Source organism: Rhynchophorus ferrugineus, unplaced genomic scaffold (assembly GCF_030347505.1).
Source record: "Rhynchophorus ferrugineus isolate W39M unplaced genomic scaffold, kcgeb_rfMv2 rfM2, whole genome shotgun sequence".
NCBI classification, from domain to species: domain Eukaryota; kingdom Metazoa; phylum Arthropoda; class Insecta; order Coleoptera; family Curculionidae; genus Rhynchophorus; species Rhynchophorus ferrugineus.
Window position 1 is genome coordinate 50,364,945 of NW_027472581.1, and position 21,336 is coordinate 50,386,280.

At 30.5% G+C, this 21,336-nt stretch overlaps 5 protein-coding genes and 1 long non-coding RNA gene across 8 annotated transcripts in view; 2 read left to right on the forward strand and 4 right to left on the reverse strand.

The window, feature by feature from the left end:
* The window catches only part of LOC143191118 (monocarboxylate transporter 14), a 33,045-nt gene extending 31,493 nt beyond the window's left edge, over nucleotides 1-1,552 (reverse strand). For both annotated transcript variants that reach the window (XM_076395897.1, XM_076395898.1), the window contains exon 1: nucleotides 1,152-1,552. In XM_076395897.1, coding sequence (XP_076252012.1) covers nucleotides 1,152-1,232 — 81 coding nt within the window. In that variant the 5' untranslated portion in view covers nucleotides 1,233-1,552. The remainder of the gene's footprint in view (nucleotides 1-1,151) is intronic.
* Nucleotides 1,553-1,988: 436 nt separating this feature from the next.
* Nucleotides 1,989-2,745, reverse strand: LOC143191128 (putative RNA/DNA demethylase ALKBH6). The gene has a single exon (XM_076395915.1). The coding sequence runs from the start codon at nucleotides 2,632-2,634 to the stop codon at nucleotides 1,993-1,995; it is 642 nt and encodes a 213-aa protein (XP_076252030.1). The 5' UTR covers nucleotides 2,635-2,745; the 3' UTR covers nucleotides 1,989-1,992.
* Nucleotides 2,746-2,858: 113 nt separating this feature from the next.
* On the reverse strand, nucleotides 2,859-4,733 carry wds (WD repeat-containing protein wds). The gene is made up of 7 exons (XM_076395913.1): nucleotides 4,507-4,733; nucleotides 4,429-4,469; nucleotides 4,271-4,367; nucleotides 4,103-4,219; nucleotides 3,775-4,051; nucleotides 3,313-3,632; nucleotides 2,859-3,257 (listed from the first exon to the last, which is right to left on the reverse strand). Exons 1-7 carry the CDS (start codon nucleotides 4,586-4,588, stop codon nucleotides 3,157-3,159), a joined length of 1,035 nt encoding a protein of 344 aa, XP_076252028.1. The 5' UTR covers nucleotides 4,589-4,733; the 3' UTR covers nucleotides 2,859-3,156.
* An 891-nt stretch (nucleotides 4,734-5,624) lies between these two features.
* LOC143191120 (U3 small nucleolar ribonucleoprotein MPP10) lies at nucleotides 5,625-7,603 on the forward strand. The gene is given in 7 exon segments (XM_076395907.1): nucleotides 5,625-5,793; nucleotides 5,854-6,329; nucleotides 6,381-6,433; nucleotides 6,435-6,554; nucleotides 6,611-6,797; nucleotides 6,850-7,317; nucleotides 7,382-7,603. Coding segments are annotated over 7 exon segments (1,548 nt in total). The 5' UTR covers nucleotides 5,625-5,722; the 3' UTR covers nucleotides 7,555-7,603.
* Nucleotides 7,604-8,505: 902 nt separating this feature from the next.
* Nucleotides 8,506-21,336, reverse strand: part of tow (target of wingless) — a 30,350-nt gene continuing 17,519 nt past the window's right edge. For both annotated transcript variants that reach the window (XM_076395910.1, XM_076395911.1), the window contains exons 3-7: nucleotides 13,947-14,079; nucleotides 13,834-13,891; nucleotides 13,550-13,774; nucleotides 10,816-11,216; nucleotides 8,506-10,583 (exon numbers count right to left, since the gene is read on the reverse strand). In XM_076395910.1, coding sequence (XP_076252025.1) covers nucleotides 10,385-10,583; nucleotides 10,816-11,216; nucleotides 13,550-13,774; nucleotides 13,834-13,891; nucleotides 13,947-14,079 — 1,016 coding nt within the window. In that variant the 3' untranslated portion in view covers nucleotides 8,506-10,384. The remainder of the gene's footprint in view (nucleotides 10,584-10,815; nucleotides 11,217-13,549; nucleotides 13,775-13,833; nucleotides 13,892-13,946; nucleotides 14,080-21,336) is intronic.
* LOC143190412 (uncharacterized) lies at nucleotides 17,268-17,847 on the forward strand. Its single transcript, XR_013004234.1, has 3 exons — nucleotides 17,268-17,328; nucleotides 17,412-17,472; nucleotides 17,698-17,847. It is a non-coding gene; the product is annotated as an uncharacterized LOC143190412 (long non-coding RNA).

Sequence of the window (21,336 nt, forward strand, 5' to 3'; positions counted from 1 at the left end):
TAATAATTGTTATGTGATCGGTCAATAAATATAGCATTACGCCTCTTGAAAACGATTTAATATTTCATCAGTATTGTGACAATAGTTTTTTATTCTCTTTGTGTACACATCAACGTTCCGCTTCACTATTACAAATCAAATGATTCAAATATATAAAGACAAAACATAACAAATATACGCAGGGAGGCGTGTTTCGTATAAAGTAAATTAACGGACTCAAATAGCAGAAATCAAATAAAAAGAATAGCATTGAATTAAATTCGCTTACCTAAAAATATAGTGCCTATAAGCAATATTATATAAATATTCATTTGTACATATAAATCTAGATAATTTGGCCATTAAAATAAATAAAAGAAAATTTGAAGCTCATCAAAAATGTCCATTTTTAAAAGGTTATTATTACAACCAAATCTAAAAAATAATATTACAAAAATGTATTTTGTACTAAAAAATCACCTACAATTAAGGAGGCCTTGCTAAACTGTAATTTAACAATGATTATTTTAAATCTGAATACATTTTAGAAAAAAAAACATTTTTTTGTAAAATTATTTATAGTATAAAATAAATTTATTAGATAAACTAAACATGTTAAAATATATATATTTCTAAAAACACTTAGAGCAGTAATTCATAAAAATATCTCAATATATTAGAAAAAGACTGTGAAGCAGGTCATTGCAAAATATTTCAATATTCTTATATGAAAACCCTGCACAATTTAAATAGTCGTCGAACGTAGTAAGTGGTTTAATTCCAGTAATTATCGATGAGAATCCTTTACATTTTCAGGTGAATATGGATAATGATATTCAAGGCTACCATGTGTTACGCTAAAAGCCAAATCGTTAGGGAAACATTGATTCTTGTCCTCTTTTATGACATTCCCCCATTTTCCCACGAATCATTAAAACTGGTCCTGACCCCTGGACGCGAGGCCTTTTACTTTTAGGTTATTCAACTTGGTAGTTCGCAAAACTCCCTGAAACAGGTCTAACCGAATCGATAGCTCGTTACACGCAAGCAAACGGACAAACTCTAATAACATGGGATGAGAAAAATATTAAAATTACAACTCCTAACCCTGAATGTGAACTGCTGGAAATTTAATATATCCCCGCACCCTCTTATCACTCTCCAAAACTTACCAGGTTATCGGAGTCCCTTCTCGAGTCGCATTTCTCCGGATCGTCCTCGGCGCCCTCGTCTCTGCTCTCGGCCTGTCCCATGTCGGGGGCGCATCAGCGGCTGCCGGACGGAGCCCCGCGGCGGACGACGCGACGCGCCTTTTCACGCACGCCACCAACGAGACGACGACAACGGCCGAACGCAGTAGCCGGGCGCGACGCGTTTAAGGGTGCGCGTCGACTTTTGCGCCGACGGTTGCCATGGTTACGCCTGATGACGTCTTAATGAGACTGCGCTCGTGTAAAAAAGTTAAGGGATGCTCTTCTTAATGTTATCACGGCTTTGTTAACGTATAATTTTTGCTTAAAAAAATATGATAATTACCTACCAAACACTACCATGGAGCTTTCAAATATGCACTAATTTTATATATCTTGATCAAAAATTAAATTATTTTTGTAGGAATTTTAATCTAACCTAAGAAATATATATGATTTTCAAACAAATCTAAGAAGCATGAAGTTGATAAAATAATAACAAACTAATCTTCAAAATGGGCTCTTTCATTAATTTTCCGGTGATTTTTGGAGGGATTGTGGGTATTATAGGTTTAGGTTTTTTATTTCGGTTAGTATAAAATCTTGAGGTTTCGGATATAATAATAATGATTTTAGGGAATCCTGGATTGGAGATATCGAAAAGGAAAGAAAAAAACTTTTTCCTGAAAATCCGGAAACTGTCAGAATGATAAAGGAGTCAATTGACAAACATGGGAAATAAACAAATTGGATGTTGTTAGTTATATTTTCTTGATTGTGTGTGAAAGATATAGTCATATAAAATAAAACATTCAATGGTATATTAAAATAATTTAATTTTTAATACTTTTGGTACATTACGGATAGTTAAAGATATCCTTGTCTCTCGATTTATTGCTTCGTTTGTATGATATTTTTTGTTACATTGTTGCAGGTTAAGACAATCAGAGACAATATCAGCTTTTATATCTTGTATGGAATGTAAATATTTGCTATACATATCATCTTTAATAACCACAAGACTTCTTGGTTCCAATAACAGTCTGCAAACCTTTTGTCTTTTTTCATTATTTTCCAGAAATTCTAGAATAGTGTGGGAGCCACATGAAATAGTGGTAACTATTGGATGGAACAAAGGCCCATCAGTATGAGGCATAATGCCCTGTCCAGGTAAATATTCGTTCACAAGCACTTGGTTAGGGTTACAATTTTCAAAAATGTACAAGTCATCTATTCTATTCATAAAACCCTGTAACCAAGCTGGTATTTTTTCAGGTATCATTCCTTTAATGTGAGGTACACCACCATAATCTTGTAATCGTCTATGCGATAAATACGTCCACTTAGGTTTTGGCACTGAATAAACTTTGTTCAATATCAACTGTTCTTCTGATTGTGTGATAAAATTTGGAATGTAAAAAACTGTCGGTGGAGCTACCACGACTTGGTATTCAGTTAAAATCATGTTGTCTCACATTACTGCAATTGATAAATAAATAATATTATACAGCAAGCAAAATAATGATTTTTCAACATAAACGTTTATCTTTAGGTGACGTCTCATATTTCAAATCAATCGCGCGAAGTTGGGCATTAATAAATACTGCCTGAAGTTAGACAGCAAAGTAAATTTGTTTATTTTAAAAAGCTTAGGTAGAGTTATTCTAAATAGAAAAGGGCTGATATGTATATATATATAAAAAGATTCTTTATTAATTAGAAAATATTTACTGAGTCACTTTTACTATGATATTTGGGTCAAAACATTTGCAAACCTATAACAAATCTAATATAAAAATTGTGATTTTGGAAACAAGTTATCAGTTAGTGGGAAATTAACAGAACAATCAACTGATAAAATACTACAATACAAAAGGCTAGTGAAAATGGTTCAGCTAAATTTAGAACTAAGGAATACTTAAATTAATGATATATCTGTACAAAATGAAAAATAAAGTTTGGAAATGATTATATTATGGAAATGGATTTAAGTATCACTTTTCCATAATTTTATGGTTTTATCATTCTCCAAAGCAGCTGATGCAATAATATTTTCAGTTGGATGACATGTAGTGCAGAGAACAACATCTGAAAAATAATATGTTTAACATTAAAGCCTTTACAATTAGTTTAGGTGACCTACCTGTATGTCCTTGTAGCTTTTGTACAATTTCTTTTGTTTGCAAATTCCAAATATAAACCATATTATCTTCAGAACCACTAACAATCCACTTTCCACCAGTAACAGAAAAGTTAGCAAAAATGCAGTACTTTTCATTTTTATGCCCTGAATATGTTTTTAAACATTTTCCTTTTGCATAGTCCCAGAGTTTTAAAGTATTATCCAGTGTAGCTGCTAAGATGTATTTGCCATTGGGAGAAAATTTGACAAAAGAAACTGGTGGATTATCATCATCTATAAGAGTTTTCAAGCACTGTCCAGAAGCAGTATCCCATATACGACTAAAATATTTTAGTAGTTTATTACATAAAGCAACTCATTATTTGTATTAATTTAATATAAAATATTGTACTTTAATTAGCTTATATAATAACTAGCTTATTTAATTATTACACATCTTAAATTGCATTTAGGTAAACATACCAGAGGCCATCATAGCTACTGCTAACAATCAAAGAACCATCTCGATTAAAATGTACAGCACTGACTGGATCTGAGTGTGCAGGTAAGGTTTTTAAACATTTTCCAGTTCTAACATCCCATATTCTGACAGATTCATCAAATGATCCAGACACTATCAAGTTTGATTGTGGATTAAAATTGCAACAAAAAACATAATTACTGTGGCCTTTTAATGTCTTTAAGCACTTCCCAGATACCAATTCCCAGATTTTTAATGTCTTGTCATCACTTGCTGATACTAAAAGATCTTTCAATTAATCTAAAATACACTAAATTTTATAATAGTTACCTAATAGTCGGCTGTCACTTGACCAAGCAACATCACTAATTCCTAATTTGTGTCCACTAATTGTTTTTTCAAATTTACCATCATATGCACCCCAAATCTTTATAAGTTTATCCGCAGCTGAAATAATAAGTTATTGTAAAACAATTAACAACCATGTAAGCAACCTACATGAACTTGCTAGCCATTCTCCATTAGGGCTAAATTTTACAGAAGACACAGCTTTAGTGTGACCAGCAAGTGTAAACTTAAGGGCATAATTTGGTTTCTAAAAAATATATATTATTGACAGGTGAAGATATAAATTAGAATAGCAGTATATTTCTTACCACATTACAACTGGATTTATTAGACCCACCAGTTGGTGTTAAAGAATTAGGTTCGTCCATCGATCGATGGACGAACCTAAGAATTACCACTTTGTGATGTATTTTGAGATACACTAGAAGTATTATGGACTGGGGGCACTGCCCCAGCAATTGGCATCATAGTTCTTAGGATGTATCCACTTACAGAGCGCTATATGTCTTCTAATTTTAATTCAAATACACGAGTAAGGTAATATCTAACCACAATTCATAGTAATCAGACATTTAAGTTTAAATAATTTCATACCAGTTATGTATAAATTAGTTAAATATATATTTTTTAATATTATGATGTGCGGAAATTGAATATTTACACTGTTATTGTTGAAAATTGCTTTAATTTTATAATACCCTAGTATTTAACAACGCGTACCCAACAAAACATGTAATGCCACAAAATAGGGATGCATGTATCGTAGATATACATATCGATATAATGGTATATCGATATTTAAAAAAAACAAATTGGCTGTTATTTTTTTGACAGATATATCGTTCTATCGATATTTTTTCAAAGAAATTAAAAATATTTCTTAAACATTATAAAAATAACCAATTAATTATTTTAAATAAACTTTTTGAATATATTATTTTGGTTAGCTATATATTTTGTTAATTAATTATGGGTTGGGTTTAATAAAAATATTATTATATATTTTTATATGGTTTATATATATAGTTAAAAAACATCGATACATTTTTTCTCCGATATATTCATATTTTCCAAAAAAAGAAATCGCTATTTTTAAGAAAAAATAAAAATAGTGAAATATTAACCTAAAAAAATAGGTTTTTCCTATACCTCTTAAAAAGTAGACTTTACAATTAAGTATCAAATATATAATTTTATTTTTATGTATATATTTTCCAGAAAATATTGATATATCAATATGTTTCTGCATCCCTACCTCTACCACAGAATAAGACCTTATCTTCTTTTTGTAGATATGGCAGGTTATTCTAGAGGAATATATTATTTCTAATAAAAGTTACCAGTTATTTTGTTTTATTTTAATATTCTTGTTAGTCATCTAAGCGATATTTTATAATTTAATGATATCCAAAGATATTTATATCCATATAATATTCATATGATATTATAGTTTAGTTTACTTTTTAAATATTAATTTCCTTATTTTCAAGAAGCAGAAGTTTATAAGTAACCTTAAAATATTTTTATATTTAAACATGCTTATATACTAATTTTGATAATGTTTTTATGTTTGTGAATAAAAATATATTTTAAAAATTAATAATGTCAGAAATACTAAATAATTTAATTTCAGATTTTACACAAGTCACCTGTAACCCAGCAAGCTTTCTACTGTAAGTCCTTATTGATTTTACAATATATTTATTATGTGTATAATAATATGATATTTATAGATCAAATGATAAATTAATAGAGAACTTAAAGGCAAATGTAAAATATGTATATGAATTTGGTAAATCTGAGCAACGAAATAAGTCTCTTAATTCTTTATCAAAATTAATTGTGAAGGGTTTTGATACAGAACAAATTTGGCAACAGATTGATTTACAGAATAAAGATGTTCTGTCCAAAAGTATTACTGATATTAGCAAATTACTTGTTAATAAAGATAAATTAATATTTAAAACCTCTGTAAGAAAATTAAACCAAGAGTCTGAAAGTAGTGAAGAAAGTCATATTAATGTGTCAAGTGATAATGATGAAGAAGATGTCCAGATAACTGAATCTGAAAGTAACGATTCTGAAACAGAAATGCAAAGGAAAAAGCCAAACAAAGGTTCAATTGTAGACGATGAATTTTTCAAACTAAATGAAATGGAAACTTTCTTAAATAAAATGGAACAAACTGAAAGTAATGATATTGATTCTGGTAAGTAAAATATGTCAAATATTAATCAAAAGTTCTAATGTATTTTTTTAGGAAATGATTCTGATACTGATGATGAAAAAGAAAGTGTAGATTTATTTGAAGGTGAATGAATCAGATAATGAAGAAAATGATGGTCGAATGGCAAAATTCAAGGATTATTTTGTAAGCAAGGAAGAGAATGAAAAAAAAAATAAAAGAAAAGCTTCTGACTTATCTGATTATGAGGTAATTCATTTTTAAGTGATAAATATGAGTAACAGAAATTTAAGATTCTTGTGTAGGAAGAAGAGCAACAAATATCAAGGTTTGAATCAAGACAAAATCGATTAAAAAATAAAATTAAAGATTTAGAAACTGAGGCAGTTAGTGAGAAGCCATGGCAGTTAAAGGGTGAAATCAGTGCTGAAGGTAGACCACAAAATTCACTCTTGGAAGAAGTTGTAGAATTTGATCTTACTTCTAGACCAGGTAATTTTGTTGATAAATAATATATAGACCACATATAAAAATTGTTTTGTAGCTCCTGTCATTACGGAACAGACTTCTTTGCAATTGGAAGATATAATTAGACAAAGAATCAGAGATAAAGTATTTGATAGTGTTGAAAGAAAAGAAAAACCAGTAGAATCATTACTGGATTATAAAAAACGACTAGTTTTAGATCAAGAAAAGAGTAAAAAGTCTCTTGCACAAATTTATGAGAAGGAATATCTTGATCGGCAAGCAGAAGTGGATCCAGCTAATGCCGAAAACGAGGAAGAAGAACCAGAACTACATAAAGATGTGCGTCAAATGATGACTACCTTATTTAACAAACTGGATGCTTTATCCAATTTTCATTTTACATCCAGCCCTGCTGTGCCAGAGCTGAAGATTATAAGCAATTTACCAGCTATTAATATGGAGGATATTGCTCCAGTGGCTCTAAGTGATGCAGCTTTGTTGGCTCCTGAAGAAATTCAGAAGAAACCAAAGGGTGATATCATTGGTAAGACTGACTTTGGCTATATTCTACAAACATTGCAATAGCTATATTGTTTATTACTTTCAAGGTGACAGTGAAAGAACTAAGACTGATAAAAATCGTAGTAGGCGCAAGAAAAAGTTAAAGCAAAAAATACATAGTAAATTAAAGCAGAAAAAGGAAGAATCTAAGAAAATCATTGATGGTGTCCCCAAGAAATATAAAGTGAAAAATGTAAAATCGAAAAAAAACCTTAAGTAAGGTTTGTAAATTGTTAAACATGTAATTAATATAATTTCAGTATATTTGTTTTTTGTATTTACTTTTTATGTTATATAGTATATTATTTAATAACAAAATTCCAGGATAGCATTAAACCAGTAATTTTTAATGACGAAAAAAATTACTCATGGTATATGTCAAAAGTTGCTACATTTTAAAATATTCCTTAACAATATATTATTGTTAAAGTTTAACAATATATAAAGGCATATCGAGATTTTAAAGAAATTTTCTAGATAGTTTTGAAGTGCTAGCTCTCCGCTTTATGGTAGTACTGTAATTTTGTTTATTCTAGCGGAACCTTTGTTACCTTTTATTATATTTTCCAGCATATTTAATAGGATCATCTTGACTTATCAGTATGTATTCTATCAGCAAATTCTTCTACTATGCAGTTTGTTCAAATTCACTTATTTTCTGTTTTTAATTTAATTGAAGTTATTTTTCTTTAGTGCATTAAAGTTACAGTTGTAACTTGAGATAAACGAAATAATGAGAATAAATAATAAATAATAACCATCGGGAAATGAATATCCATTTTTGGTGAAATAACTCAATTATCAATTAAAGCTAATGATATTAATCTTATAAAAATTAAATTGTAAATGCAGAAAACGGTGAATTCAGCTGATGTAACATAATCTCAGAATAATATTACACCTTTCCAGAATATTATTTAATTAATGCATAATGTTTCGCATATTTTTTCAGCACATCATAATGTATTTAGGAACACATATTTTTGAACATCTTTATTGCCGTTTAGGAAGGTTAGCATTAAGGTTTTTTTCTTAAATTGACTAAAATTATTTTCTTACATACTTTTCTTGCTTGTCAATAGACTCAAACGAGGTTCACATAATCACGAAGTAAAACATAGGTATTCGCACAAAACACGAAGAACTGTGAAATATAAATAAAATACATAGATCTGAATAAAATTTATTGAAAAAACTTAATATAGTTTATATAACTTCTAACAATATAACACATAACACTTGGAAACTACCTCATAATATCCATAATATTATATATTAAATGGATAAAGTAAACAAAATATTCAATTGAATTTTACTTAATATCATTTTAGATATATATAATACTTCATATTTATAGTATATGTCATCTAGATACATTTAGTTTTTCTTTAGATAAATATTATGTCACGGTCATCAGTGAAATAACTATTGAAACAAAAGTTTCTGTTTTCTCTTTGTTAAAAAAATACCAATAAACATCAAAAATATAAAAATTTAAAAATTGTTTATGTGATTCTCTTACAGCATTCTTAATTAGCTATTAGTCAGTGTTAAATGTTAACCATAATGTGGTTGATTTGGCCTTCATGTTGCTTTTGGCAAAAGTGATTATATTATGTATCATGTGGACATCCAAAAAATTTGACTACATAATTAACTAATGATCTTTAACTCTCATAGTAAATGAAAATATATTACTACATTTATAAATATGTTTTTCATATTCATGTCTACCATTTAATATGTATATCTCAAGAAGATTAAATATATTTATGTGTACATACATTATTTTGCCTTTCGGCCTATTTTGATCCATTTATACACGTATATTTTTCTGTACATCTTACAATATCACATTTTTTGAGAGTGTTAACATATAACTATCTAATACGCTAAAATATTCTTACAAAATATAATTGAATTTTACTGCCTTTTTTATATAGCCGAACATACACAGAAGACACATTAAAAATATGCTTAATTTTGGATTAAGAGTCTTTGGAGTAAAGGGCGTCAAAAACTGTCCATAGTAATAAAACATTGAAATGCATATCTCTGATTTTGGTAAGTGTTTTTGTGTATGTGAATTGTAGGTATTTATTTTATTAGTGAAAAAATTTCGACTCAGCATTATTATATACTAAAGACAACTGCTTTGACCAAGTCAGAATAGTGATAATGATAATGACTGTCGAAATCATATTCAGAATATTCGTATAGTGATGTGAATAAATAATGATGAATGCACCTGATAACATTTCCACTCATTATCGACTACAAAGATTCAGTACATGTTATAACCATTTTATCGCATTTCTAAGGCAATTTTTGGTTAAGTCGTTCGATATATGACATGTACTTACTGGGTCACGAGACATTGTATATATATAAGGATCAGTAAAGAGATAGAAAAATAAAATAAACAATTACTATTCTTTTCCACTTAGAATATAACTTGAAGGTTTTTATAATTACATTTGTATACTATTTGTATTTCTTCACCCAAAAGAGTATTAAATCAGTTGATATTAAAAATCTTGAATGCTATTAATATATTGTATTATAATTAACATACCGTATCAACTTCTGAAATTGAATTTGTTTATTTAAACTTTGTAGTATTTTTTCACCGTGTTAAGATTGGTTTCCAATTGATTTTGATATGTAAATTTAATATTTTAAAACGATTCTATTTGATTAATACTCTTGTATGTGAGGTAATAGTGAATATATATTACTCTAGTTAATTTATATTTTTATCAATGTATGTTGTAAAGTTAATTTTGCAGTAAGGCCGATGGGATATCGAACCCTTATTAAGACACTCCCAGTCAGTTTGGTTTGTCATTCATATTGCCAAAAAAGTGCTGCATCTCTTAAGTGAGATATTTCCAACATTTAATAATGTTGAGTTTTGTCATGATCAATGTAATCATTAGTTTTTAGTGGAGCAAAAAGTATTGAGTGGTTATATATCCACTATCTGTGTTTGATACTAGAAACGTTTGATTCCATAATCTTGACTAAAACTATATGGTGCTGCTAAACTATCACGCCAATTCGTAATGTTTCTGTACCACATCTGTGCTTTTGCTCATCAGTGACATGGAAGGGACTGATGATTGATAGTTCCTAGGACATGGCTCGTAGGGCCCGGGCTGGGAGGAGTGTTGGCTCGCTCCTATCGACCCTTTGTACTGCTGATAATGCATTTGTTGATTGCGTTGCTGATTCATCAATTCTCCATTGCTATAAAAATATGTATGTTTCAGTATTGCCGTCGTATTCGATAAAGGATTTAAAAGTATATATATGTCGCACTTATTCTGTTAACTATCCCCTGAAAAATATTTGTGCACAATTAGCAACTTTCTCGACTAGTTTGTTTAGCAGTAAACATTTTAATTTTGTAATTTGTTCTTTACCTGTTTTATTTTATGTTTAATGCATAGGCTTGGATTATATGAAATGAATTACTAACCTGTATAGGGAAGATTCTTTAGCAGCAGGATTCACTTTGAGTCCAACCGCTGGCGAATAGGTTACCGGTTGGTCGTAGGGAGGGGGAGTGTGGTGATAGTGCTTCGGTGAACCGAACACTGTTGCGGTACTAGGAAATGACTTCACCACGTTACCGTAATTATTATAATTCATGTACTGTTTGGATAAGGGGAGGGGTGGAGCTGGCTGATTATACATGGGAATGATGGCTTGATACTGCAGCGCGTTAGGGTAAGCTGCCGGTAAATAAGGGCCGTGTTGTGGACTTTGATTAGGGTAAGCGGGGTTGGTATAGTTCACTTGCCGATAAGCGATCTGTTGGACAGGCTGTTCTTGGTGAGGAGGTATTCCATACGATTGATGAATGACGTTTTGCGATACCTAAACGAAAAAAGTAATTTAAAATTGCATCTATATTAATAATTTTGTTCTGAAAAATTACATTTTATTATGTCATTTTAATGTATTATCATACATTGAAAAAATAAAATGTCATTTTTATGTTAATAACCATAGAGAAATAGAGATGTTTCGCGACGTCCAACATCTAGATGTCGCTACTTTTAACTTACTGCTTTAATCGCTACGCTATAAGGCGGTAGTACAAAAAGTAAAGTGAATTATTGATCTAAGTGTTGTGTACCCGGATGCACAGATAGTAAAGAAATTCAGAATAGAATTTTGTTCGAAGAAGTATTTGGATGTAATAAAAAATGGTTGATAATGTTAGATATCCTAAACCGATTAGATTAAAAATTAAAGAAATTTATGATCGTTACAGTATGTTTTGTTGTTGTAAGTAAGAAGATAACAATAACTACCTTGAGGGGTTCTTTTCATTAAAGAAAAAAAAAAGTGTAATATCCATATAAATGTATTGGCTTAAGGTTATTTAACTAAAATAGTCTATTTAGGATGTAGCACATGGATTCAGAAATATACATCCTCGGCTAGTATGTTTAGAAATCATTTGAAGGGCTTAAGACAAGTTAATTTTTTTTCATCTCAGTGGCCTTTAGGAAATTGTGACATCTTCAGCTTTTTAGTAAGTAATATATTTTAGGAAAGAATATATTTATATATTTTTCTTAAAATAGTATATTATATATTCAATTATTAAATATCAAAGTTCTTATAATTTATCGAATATTTATAATATATTTGTTGATATAGTGACACTGTTTTATATAGTGACATTATAGTCGCTTTGTATCGCCATTCCTTCCATAAAACAGTTTTTTGGAGTAAATTCATCGTTTTTGTATCCTAAACTATTTCACATTTTATATCTTTAACTTAACCGATTTGGCTAATTTTGGTTTTGAAATATTTGGTGTATTTGTTATAAGTTCAGGGATGGTTTATAGAGTGAGAAAATATAAAATAATTGCAAGGAAAATAGTAAAAATAGCAATAGTATTTTTTAGTTACTGTCATTAATAGTTTCACAGTCACAAAGGAAATTTTCTTTGTCGACATTTTTATTGGTGTCAAATAATTATGGTGTGTTCGGAAATGTATTTTGTTAAACCCCGATTAAGATATATAATATATTAAACATTGAAGATTATTTCACGGCACCAGACGTCTAATGTCTTACCATGATTTATATTTCTTACAAATACAGGTATTTTTTGATATCTATCGATTCTCTATAACGTGAAAAACAAGTTAAAAATAATGTCATGAAAAATAACTAATAATAGAGATAAAATATGTAGTGACTGTCTATGGTAAAGCATACTTTGTAAATATATTTTACATTTTTACATTATATTGTCACAAATTTAGTATGCGAGAACTTCTTTACTTTTATTATTAATAATTCTAAGGAGAAGACAACTTGATTTAGGTAGTCGAAGTTAATAAAATGTACAACGAGCTATCTTACGTGCTTATTCCTTTGATGACCAGCGAGAGATAGAAATGAGAATAGCTATATTGGTATATCACAAGTCTTCATCAAGCGTGATTGGAAATGAAGTGAATAGGCTTAGAATTCGTGAAGGAGTTCGTGTACATTAAATACAGCAACAGCGATGATTGATGAGCGATTCCACAGACAATCGTTTGTCGATACTATGAGGAATTAAAATACACCAGTGGAATAACTGGGTATGTTGTGCCGGTGGAAAAGTTAAAGCCCCATAACTGGTTCTACCATCAGATTCGTTACGCTCATTAGTTTCTGGGATAGGAAATCACATCTTGACCAACAATGAAAAATATAAATCCTGTTTCCAAATGATGTCTTTTAGTGCAACGTATTGTACAGCACAATTTTATGCTTATATTATATATACTATATTATATATATTATATTATACCATATATTTTTTTGGTAACATTCAAATTTGTGTTAGAAATAAGTATAATAGAAATAAATAATAATAACATACTAAACAATTGCAGATACAGGGGCAAATTTATTATTTACTAGAAGTGCTGTTACTAATTCTATAACTATTATTCAAGAACTACACACTTTTCTTCACCAGAGCAACAATTTAATCAAAATGTCCAAAACAGTATTGATTCAGTCATGACGATCATGTCATCAGACACCTGTCGAATATTTATGCAATATTTATTTATTTATTATGGAGGTGATATTGTTATTGTCGGTGAAAATGTACAAGATAGATATAGGTGATACGAACTTGATCGGTCCATCGAATCAGTAATACATTATTAAAAGGAAATGATTAAGTTACCTGAACGATGTATCCTTTAGCATCGTTAACCACACGGGTCATTTCTCGAGCAGGTACCACTCCGTCTGACTTTCTACTGCCTTCCCTTCTGCTAGGCGATTTTTTTGGAGTACCCGATTGGGAACCGGAATTCGTCGAAGCAGTCTCCCACTCTTTAATTAAGTCTCTCAAGCGAACGCGTTCGGCAATTTTTTCACTTTCCGACTCCGAGTTGTAGTCTGGACCCTGCAAATATTTCATACAGTGTTCCCTGAATTACAAGCATCTGTTATTACATCGCTTACGTTTTCGATTTTTTCATCTAACATTTTAAAGAAATCCTGTTGGCTAGTGGATATTTCTCTATAAAATAAAAGACATGATTACTGTGATATATTGTGATGGAATAAATAATTACGTTTGTGCCAAGAGTGGTCCTCCAAATGGTTTAATTTTTACCGTTTTCTTATCGCAATCATCTAGGTTTTCTTTATATTCTGTTTCATTGTCTATACCATCCTCTTCCTCGGATTCCGCTTTTTCAGGCGTCACTAGAAATAAAGCCAATATCTTTATTACTACCCAAATTACGATGATACCTGGGTTTAATTTAATTAAAGCGTTTTTTTTGTGTTGTTTCCGTTATTAATGGCTGATTAAGTTCACGGAGTATTCTCCAGAGACCGCGAGGGTTGTAGTTATTATTTTGATGTCGTATAATTAATCGATCTCAATGAGGATGCTAATTAAACGGCGTCCGATTTAAATTATGACATTTTCCCAACGCGAATCAAAGGCGGTCGTGGTTATGGGTGTTTTACGTTTTTGTTTAATCGTAGCCTGAACTATGGTGTATACCATTCGTTAATTCATCGGTTTGATTGAAAGTGTTAATTGCCTGAGTTGGAATTCAATGATAGCGTTTATTGTAAAATATATATTAGGTATAGGTTGTTTCATCTCTTTTAATTAATTTAAAGGGTTTAGGAAAATGTATTGCATTTTTAGTATATAGCTCGTCCAACAAAACAGCCAATGCACGCTACCAAAACACATGTCAAGCACATCGCACTCTTCCCGCATGAACTTACAACTTTGGTTCACAATATTTTCCGGTTTATAATTTCTAATTATTATCGCTAATATTAGTAAGTATTTTGCAGATATGTGGCATTTATAGGTTTTCTCCAGTTACTTGTTCCGAGGTACCAGATTCTACCTCTTTTTAACTTCGGTAAAATGAAATGAATTTTTTCACTTTAAAAATGAAAATTTATTGAAAAAAATTGATGCAATATATATGAATCAAAATATTAATTTTCTATATCATTTTCTCAAACTCTTTGTCACCTTCTTAGCAACATGGTATTACTAATTTGGCAACAGTCCAATCAGCAATTCCCTTTCGCACCTCTTCAGCATTTTGAAATCGTGTGCCAGCCAAGCTATGCTGCTTTAATTTCAACAAGTGGTAATCTGAAGGTGCTATGTCTGATGAGTACGCTGGGTGCGGCAGTACTTGCCATTCGAGTTGCAACATTGTATTCTTTAGAAACCTTGCAACGTGCTACTCGTCATTGCTGGTATTTTTCTGCGTCGTTCAATTTAGTAAGTTGCTTAAATGTTGAAACGGTTCGAAATTGCCTTTTCAGTCAATTCGTTCGCACGACCAGTTTACTTCCTCTTTGATCTTTCTATTCAATAAGTTTTGTAATTCATCCTCTTCGAACTTTTATGATTCTCCTTGTTGTTCTTTGTCATTTTTTTTGTAAATTAAACAATAATTATAATGAAAGTCGAAAATGCAACTTTAAGCGTTATATGATTAACGTTTATATATATAAAATAGCTCAAGAATACTAAATAAAAAACTATTGTTTTATGTACAGAGATGTCGTATCCATGAAATGTATTTGTTATGTCAGGTTGTTTACATGCATACTTTGTATTTTCTCCAATAGCTAGCGTTGATCAAAATAATGCAAGCACCAAATGTAATATATCAATAATATGTACTGTATTAATAATATATAACGTATTATTTTTTACTCATCAAATTTTTTCTTACATTACTGATCAAATTGACTATTAAGCTCAAAATAATTTTCTATTTTTTGTGTCTTTTTATTTTTCTTTTTATCATGTATACCGATTTGAAAGATTCAAATATTCATATTTTTATCTATAGTATAATAGAAACATCGAAAAATGTTAAAGGTATGTATTGTTAAATGTAAGTTTTAATAATAATAATGTTTTTACTTATCAAGGATGGTTACTTATCATATAATTCTTGTCTTTTTGAACTAGTTAACGACGTCATTTAATTAAACAATACAAGCAAAAATACATTGGGCACTCATATTTACATATTTTCGCCTCACTCATTCACAAAGCGTTTTTTTATTAAACCAAGAGGTAACAGCCGCTGCATTTTGTAGGTTTTCCGAAAAAAAAGCAATATTAAGGGAATCTATAAATTGGATAAGGATCGCTAGAATAAATGTATTGTTGAAGAAATACGTGAAAATGTTAGATATTTGTATTTATTCTAATCATTTTTTTATTTTAAAAACGGCTTTATTTAGAAAAATTGGTAAAATATATATTAATAAAAATATTTCAATCATTTTCTACACCCTTTTCTCACCTTTCTGGCAACATAGAGATATCGTGTGGAAAAATCGATGTAAGTATTTTGAGGCCATGTGCCAGCCAAGTTATGCTGCATAGATATGAAAAAATAGTATCTAACCAAAAGGCGCTATGCCTGATGGGTCTGAATTTCTCGAACGAGATGCATCGCAACTCTTGCAACATGTCGTTGCATAAATCGCTGTTATGCAAGATAATTACTTTGAGTTTTGTACTTGTTATTGCTGGTCTTTTTGCGATGTTCAATTTATCAAACTGACGTTGGTAGATATCTGTACTAATAGTTTCATTCGGTTTTAGCAGCTCGTAATATCCTACACATTGTTAATCTCACCATATGCACAGCCAAACTTTATGGCCATGAATATTTCGCTTCGATGTCGATGCGGATGGCTTTCCTGAACTAATTTATGAGTTCGTGCCCTTGGTATTGTAACAGTAGATCCGATTCTCATCGTCAGTCTTGATACGTTACAGAAAAATCCTTTTTTATCTGACAGGTAATTAATCCGCATTGTTGAAGCGGTTCTAAATGTCACTTTCAGTAATTGTATGGTAGTTATTTTTCCTGGTTGTGTATCTTTCCCATTGAGAGTAGACGTCTTTCACAACAATTTATTTATCAACTGTTAAGTTCCAAGTCGTTTTTTTGTCATTGACATAAAAATTCCTTTTTAAATCGTTGATCCAAACGGAATAGTTGTAATATATAGTGTTTAACGGTTTTCGGCAGCAGATTTTTCCAAATTAAACAGTATATTTTGTACGTCCCATGATTAGTATCGGTATACATTGAATAAATAAAATATACTGAAGGGAGAACTGTTATTTTATGCAGAAAAATGTCAAAACCATTGAATTGAAGAGGTTAGGTTAGGTTGTTTACATCACAGAACAAAAATATAGAATGTGATTCTAGAGAAATATAGAATTCGATTTGATATTTTGTGACATCTCGGTGACAGATTATATATATTTTTACTATTTTTAAGGAAATTTGTTGCTATAACGTTATTTTTGTTGCATTTAAGGTAAATTTTATTTGCCAAAATCATAATATGAGAGTTATTTCCTGGGTCTGAAAGTTAAATAAAATGAAATATTTTACAAAGAATTCTGCTTTAGCACAGAGACGTGTTTTAAAGGTAAATAATGATACATTTCAGAAAGTCTTTTATCATCTTCTACATCATTTTTTCGAACATTAAGGTTTTTATTTGCATTTCAGACCGACCAGATGACTACGGATCCAAATATGAAAGATGCAATTCCTAATTATAACTTTAATAGTAAGTCTTTTATTAAAATCCACACCGGTAATTGAATTGAAATACATAATACGTATATATTCCCCTAATCTATCAGAAAATTTGGCTACAAATTAAATATTGGAATCAGCATTTGCTCAATCCACATTAGAATCTTCAAAAAAATTAGAAGTAGGTACCAATATATCTTTTTTAACAAATTAAGAGGTTTGAAAACTGCAAATTATAACACATATTTCTTCGTAGTTCTGTTCAAACCACCGCGGAGTGCAGGCTTACCTTTCAGAACGCTCTGTAGTAAAAAAACATGTGTGTTACTATTGGTGTCATAAACCTGTCGGCCATAAAAAGTGAAAACCTAGTCTCAACCATTGTAGAGTGAGGACGTGATTTAAAACTATTGAAGGTGAAATTTAAAATTTATTTTTTATAAGCAAGGCTCTACCTTCTAGGAATTTTCTTTCCTGTTTTCGGAATGGTAAATCAAGCCAGTAAAATATGACGTGCCTAAAAAAATTAAATTAAACATTTAATAATTATTAAGTGATTTGTACGGTTAATTTCAATATTTATTGGCTAAGCCGCAATGTCTTTCTGTCGATTTATCAATTGAATCACCTGCTATTCGAAATAACGATCAACTGGCAATAACTGAAACCCCTCATATGCACGAATGTAACATGGTTACAAACAAAAAACGCTTGAGAAGTCCCGAAGAATAAGCCGTCCGAAAACAGACGAAAATCAGCGACTATTGGCTTCAAAAACCTATCTAAATATACAACAGTTTCAGTGCCCTGACAGAAGAGACAGAAGAAAACCAGAACAACAAAGAAAACCAACCAAAAGCAATTCCCAGACCACCCGCAATAATATATAAGGTATCCGAAAAAACTTTTAAATTTGTCATAAAAGGACTACATCACGTTACAGATTCAAAACAATTAAAACAGCTCTAGCTGAACAAGGTCACGAAGTTGTAAATATACATAATATTAAATAGCATGCAACAAAGGAGCTATTACCAATGTTTTGTGATGATTTGAAACAAAAAAAAAACGTGTTTACGAGATTAAGTACTTGGGCCACAATGTCATTAAATGTGAACCACCATGCACAAAAAGAATCATCCCACAATGCGCCAGCCAAGCATATGGGCATACCAAAACATACTGTCGCAAGTCGTATAGATGTGTGAAATGCGCAGGAGAGCTTGCGACCCATACAACACCCTCATGTAGCATACGCACACGCAGTAACCAACAGTCAGACTAAATCTTAGACACAGACAACGCCAATCACCACTGACCCTATAAGTACTATTAGTAGGTAAACTTATGGAACAAATGAGTACAATGATGCATTTATTCACCATCGTCATTACTAAGCTAGCCTAATGACGGATAGCCATTACAGCAAATACAAAATAGCTGTCTGGAATGCTAATGGACTCCAGCAACATGCCAGGGAGCTTAAAATGTTCTTATATAAACAAAATATTGATATTATGATGGTATCCGAAACACATTTCACTGATAGAAATTATTTACGGATTCCGAAAGACAAGCTATATTACACAAAACACCCAGATGATAAAGCACACGAAGGATCATCTATAATTATTCATGAAACATAAAACACTGTGAAAGAGAGAAATTCAGCGAGGAATATTTATAAGCCACCAGTGTAAAAATTGAAGAAGTGCACGAGCCATTAACAATGAGTGCAATCTATTGTCCACCTAAACACAACAACAAAGCAGAAAAATACCACGGTTTCTCTAACACGCTGGATAATAGATTCATTGCCGGAGGAAACTACAATGCAAAACATGTAATGTGGGGTTCTAGATTAAAAACAGAAAAAGGCAGAGAATTGGTCAAAGCAATGAAGGCACATAACTTACAGCATATCTCTGGTGAGCCAACATATTGGCCGTCTGATAGAAATAAAATTCCCGATACCATAGACTTTTGTGTTACAAAAAATATTGACACCAAAACGTGCAAAGCTAAATCATGCTTCGATGTATCATCTGATCACTCATCAGTTATTATAACAGTGAACTCTCAACAAAGCAAAACCAACTGGTCATTATTTAGAGAGAAATTATACAGTTTAATATCTCTAAATTTACCTCTCCAAACAGAAATAGCAGCAAAATATATAACAATATCTATACAAGAGACCGCATGGTATGCAACACTTAATAGCGCGGCATATCAAAAGTATAATTATATTTCATCTATAATTAAACAAAAAGCCACAAAGGCCACAAAAGAGCTGAAAGAGCTAATAAATTTTCATAAAAAATAAATTTCCTAAAAAATAAAGTAAAGTTTCCTAATCAAATATAATCATCATTAAATATTCATGTAATTACTACATTTACTAAATTAACATATTGTATTTTTAAGTATATTTTGGACAAATAATTTTTCAATTTATAGTTTTTTATTTTATAATATATAAGGACAATGTATAACCAGAAATTAAATTAGTAGTTCTCAGATTAAATGTTGTTTTTTATGTATTTTGAAAATGTTTTATACAAACGTTAACTGGTATTTAAATAAAATATTTTATTAAAATTTAATTTTTTAATTTCGCACTGTAGTAAATACATCCGCTTTGTGCGCCCTCAGTTGGCTCGGGCGAATAAAACTTGGTTCCTGCTGTATACAGGGCATATATTGCAATGTAAGTTTGTCTATTCTGTGGTACAATGATAGTATATTGTATTTTATATTTACATGTAATCACCTAATAGCTATACAGCACATAATCAATAATCAGTAGATGAAAAATGATTAGTTGGAACAGTACGTTAATCTACCATAATTCCATATTTCAATATTAATATTTGTTAAATAAAAAATATATTCGCTGGACAACATATTTTGTATATTAGCGAATTAACAACTATTAGTGATATGAGAAAATAGGAACTTGAGTATAGTGTTATACTTTAATTCGTTAGGAAAAGATGATTGAATAAAGGACATTATATTGCTAGATATTTACATTTAGCTGGACCTTTATATTATATGAGTACCTATTTAACTGCAACAATTAAATGAAATTAGAAATGTATCACCGATTATTTGAAAAAGGCTAATGCCAATAAAGTCGAATATTTAACAATGATGTACTGTTCTTCTCACGAAAATAAGAGTTATAAAAAATCCTATTTTACCAATTTCCACTAAAACAGAAGAGAAAAATGTAACAATAGCAAAAAACGAGGTAGTAAAGAAATGCATTCGACAAAACTGGCCATTATTCATTCTTACAATGCCCTCACGAGTTGTCTCGATGAAACGGATAAAATGTTCCAAATCTATCTCGATGAAGAAAATTTAATATTAGAAAAAGGTAGCCTTTAAGATAACTAGTCCTTTGGTATTAAGTTTTTTTATTTCATTTTACTTTAGATATGCTTAGTACGATCTTAATTTAAAAATTATTTCATTATCAATATCCAATTAAAACGAATGCGGGATGAATACAACAGTGTGGATTTAAATTAAAATTAAGTGTAACAATTCTAAATTATACAAATTCTTATGGATGGTTCAGTTCAATCTTCTGATTTTCTGCACGTTGTCCGGTAGCTGTGTTGCTCTCACGTTGCTATGATTTAGTAATCTTATTTCATGTTGAAAATGAAATCTCGAATCTCGAGTCAGTTCTTCATTGGTTACGTAGCGATAAGCATTAGTTACCAATTTTGTTTTGGCAGCGTTGGATTACTATTCCATTTAATGTTTAATCCGCCTTACAATTGTCTGAAAAACTAATTTTTTGATCTTAGGCCAAGTTTCAATTAGTTCAGTTCCAACCTTCGTAGGGTGAAGACGTATTTTCAATACGGTCCAAGCTATA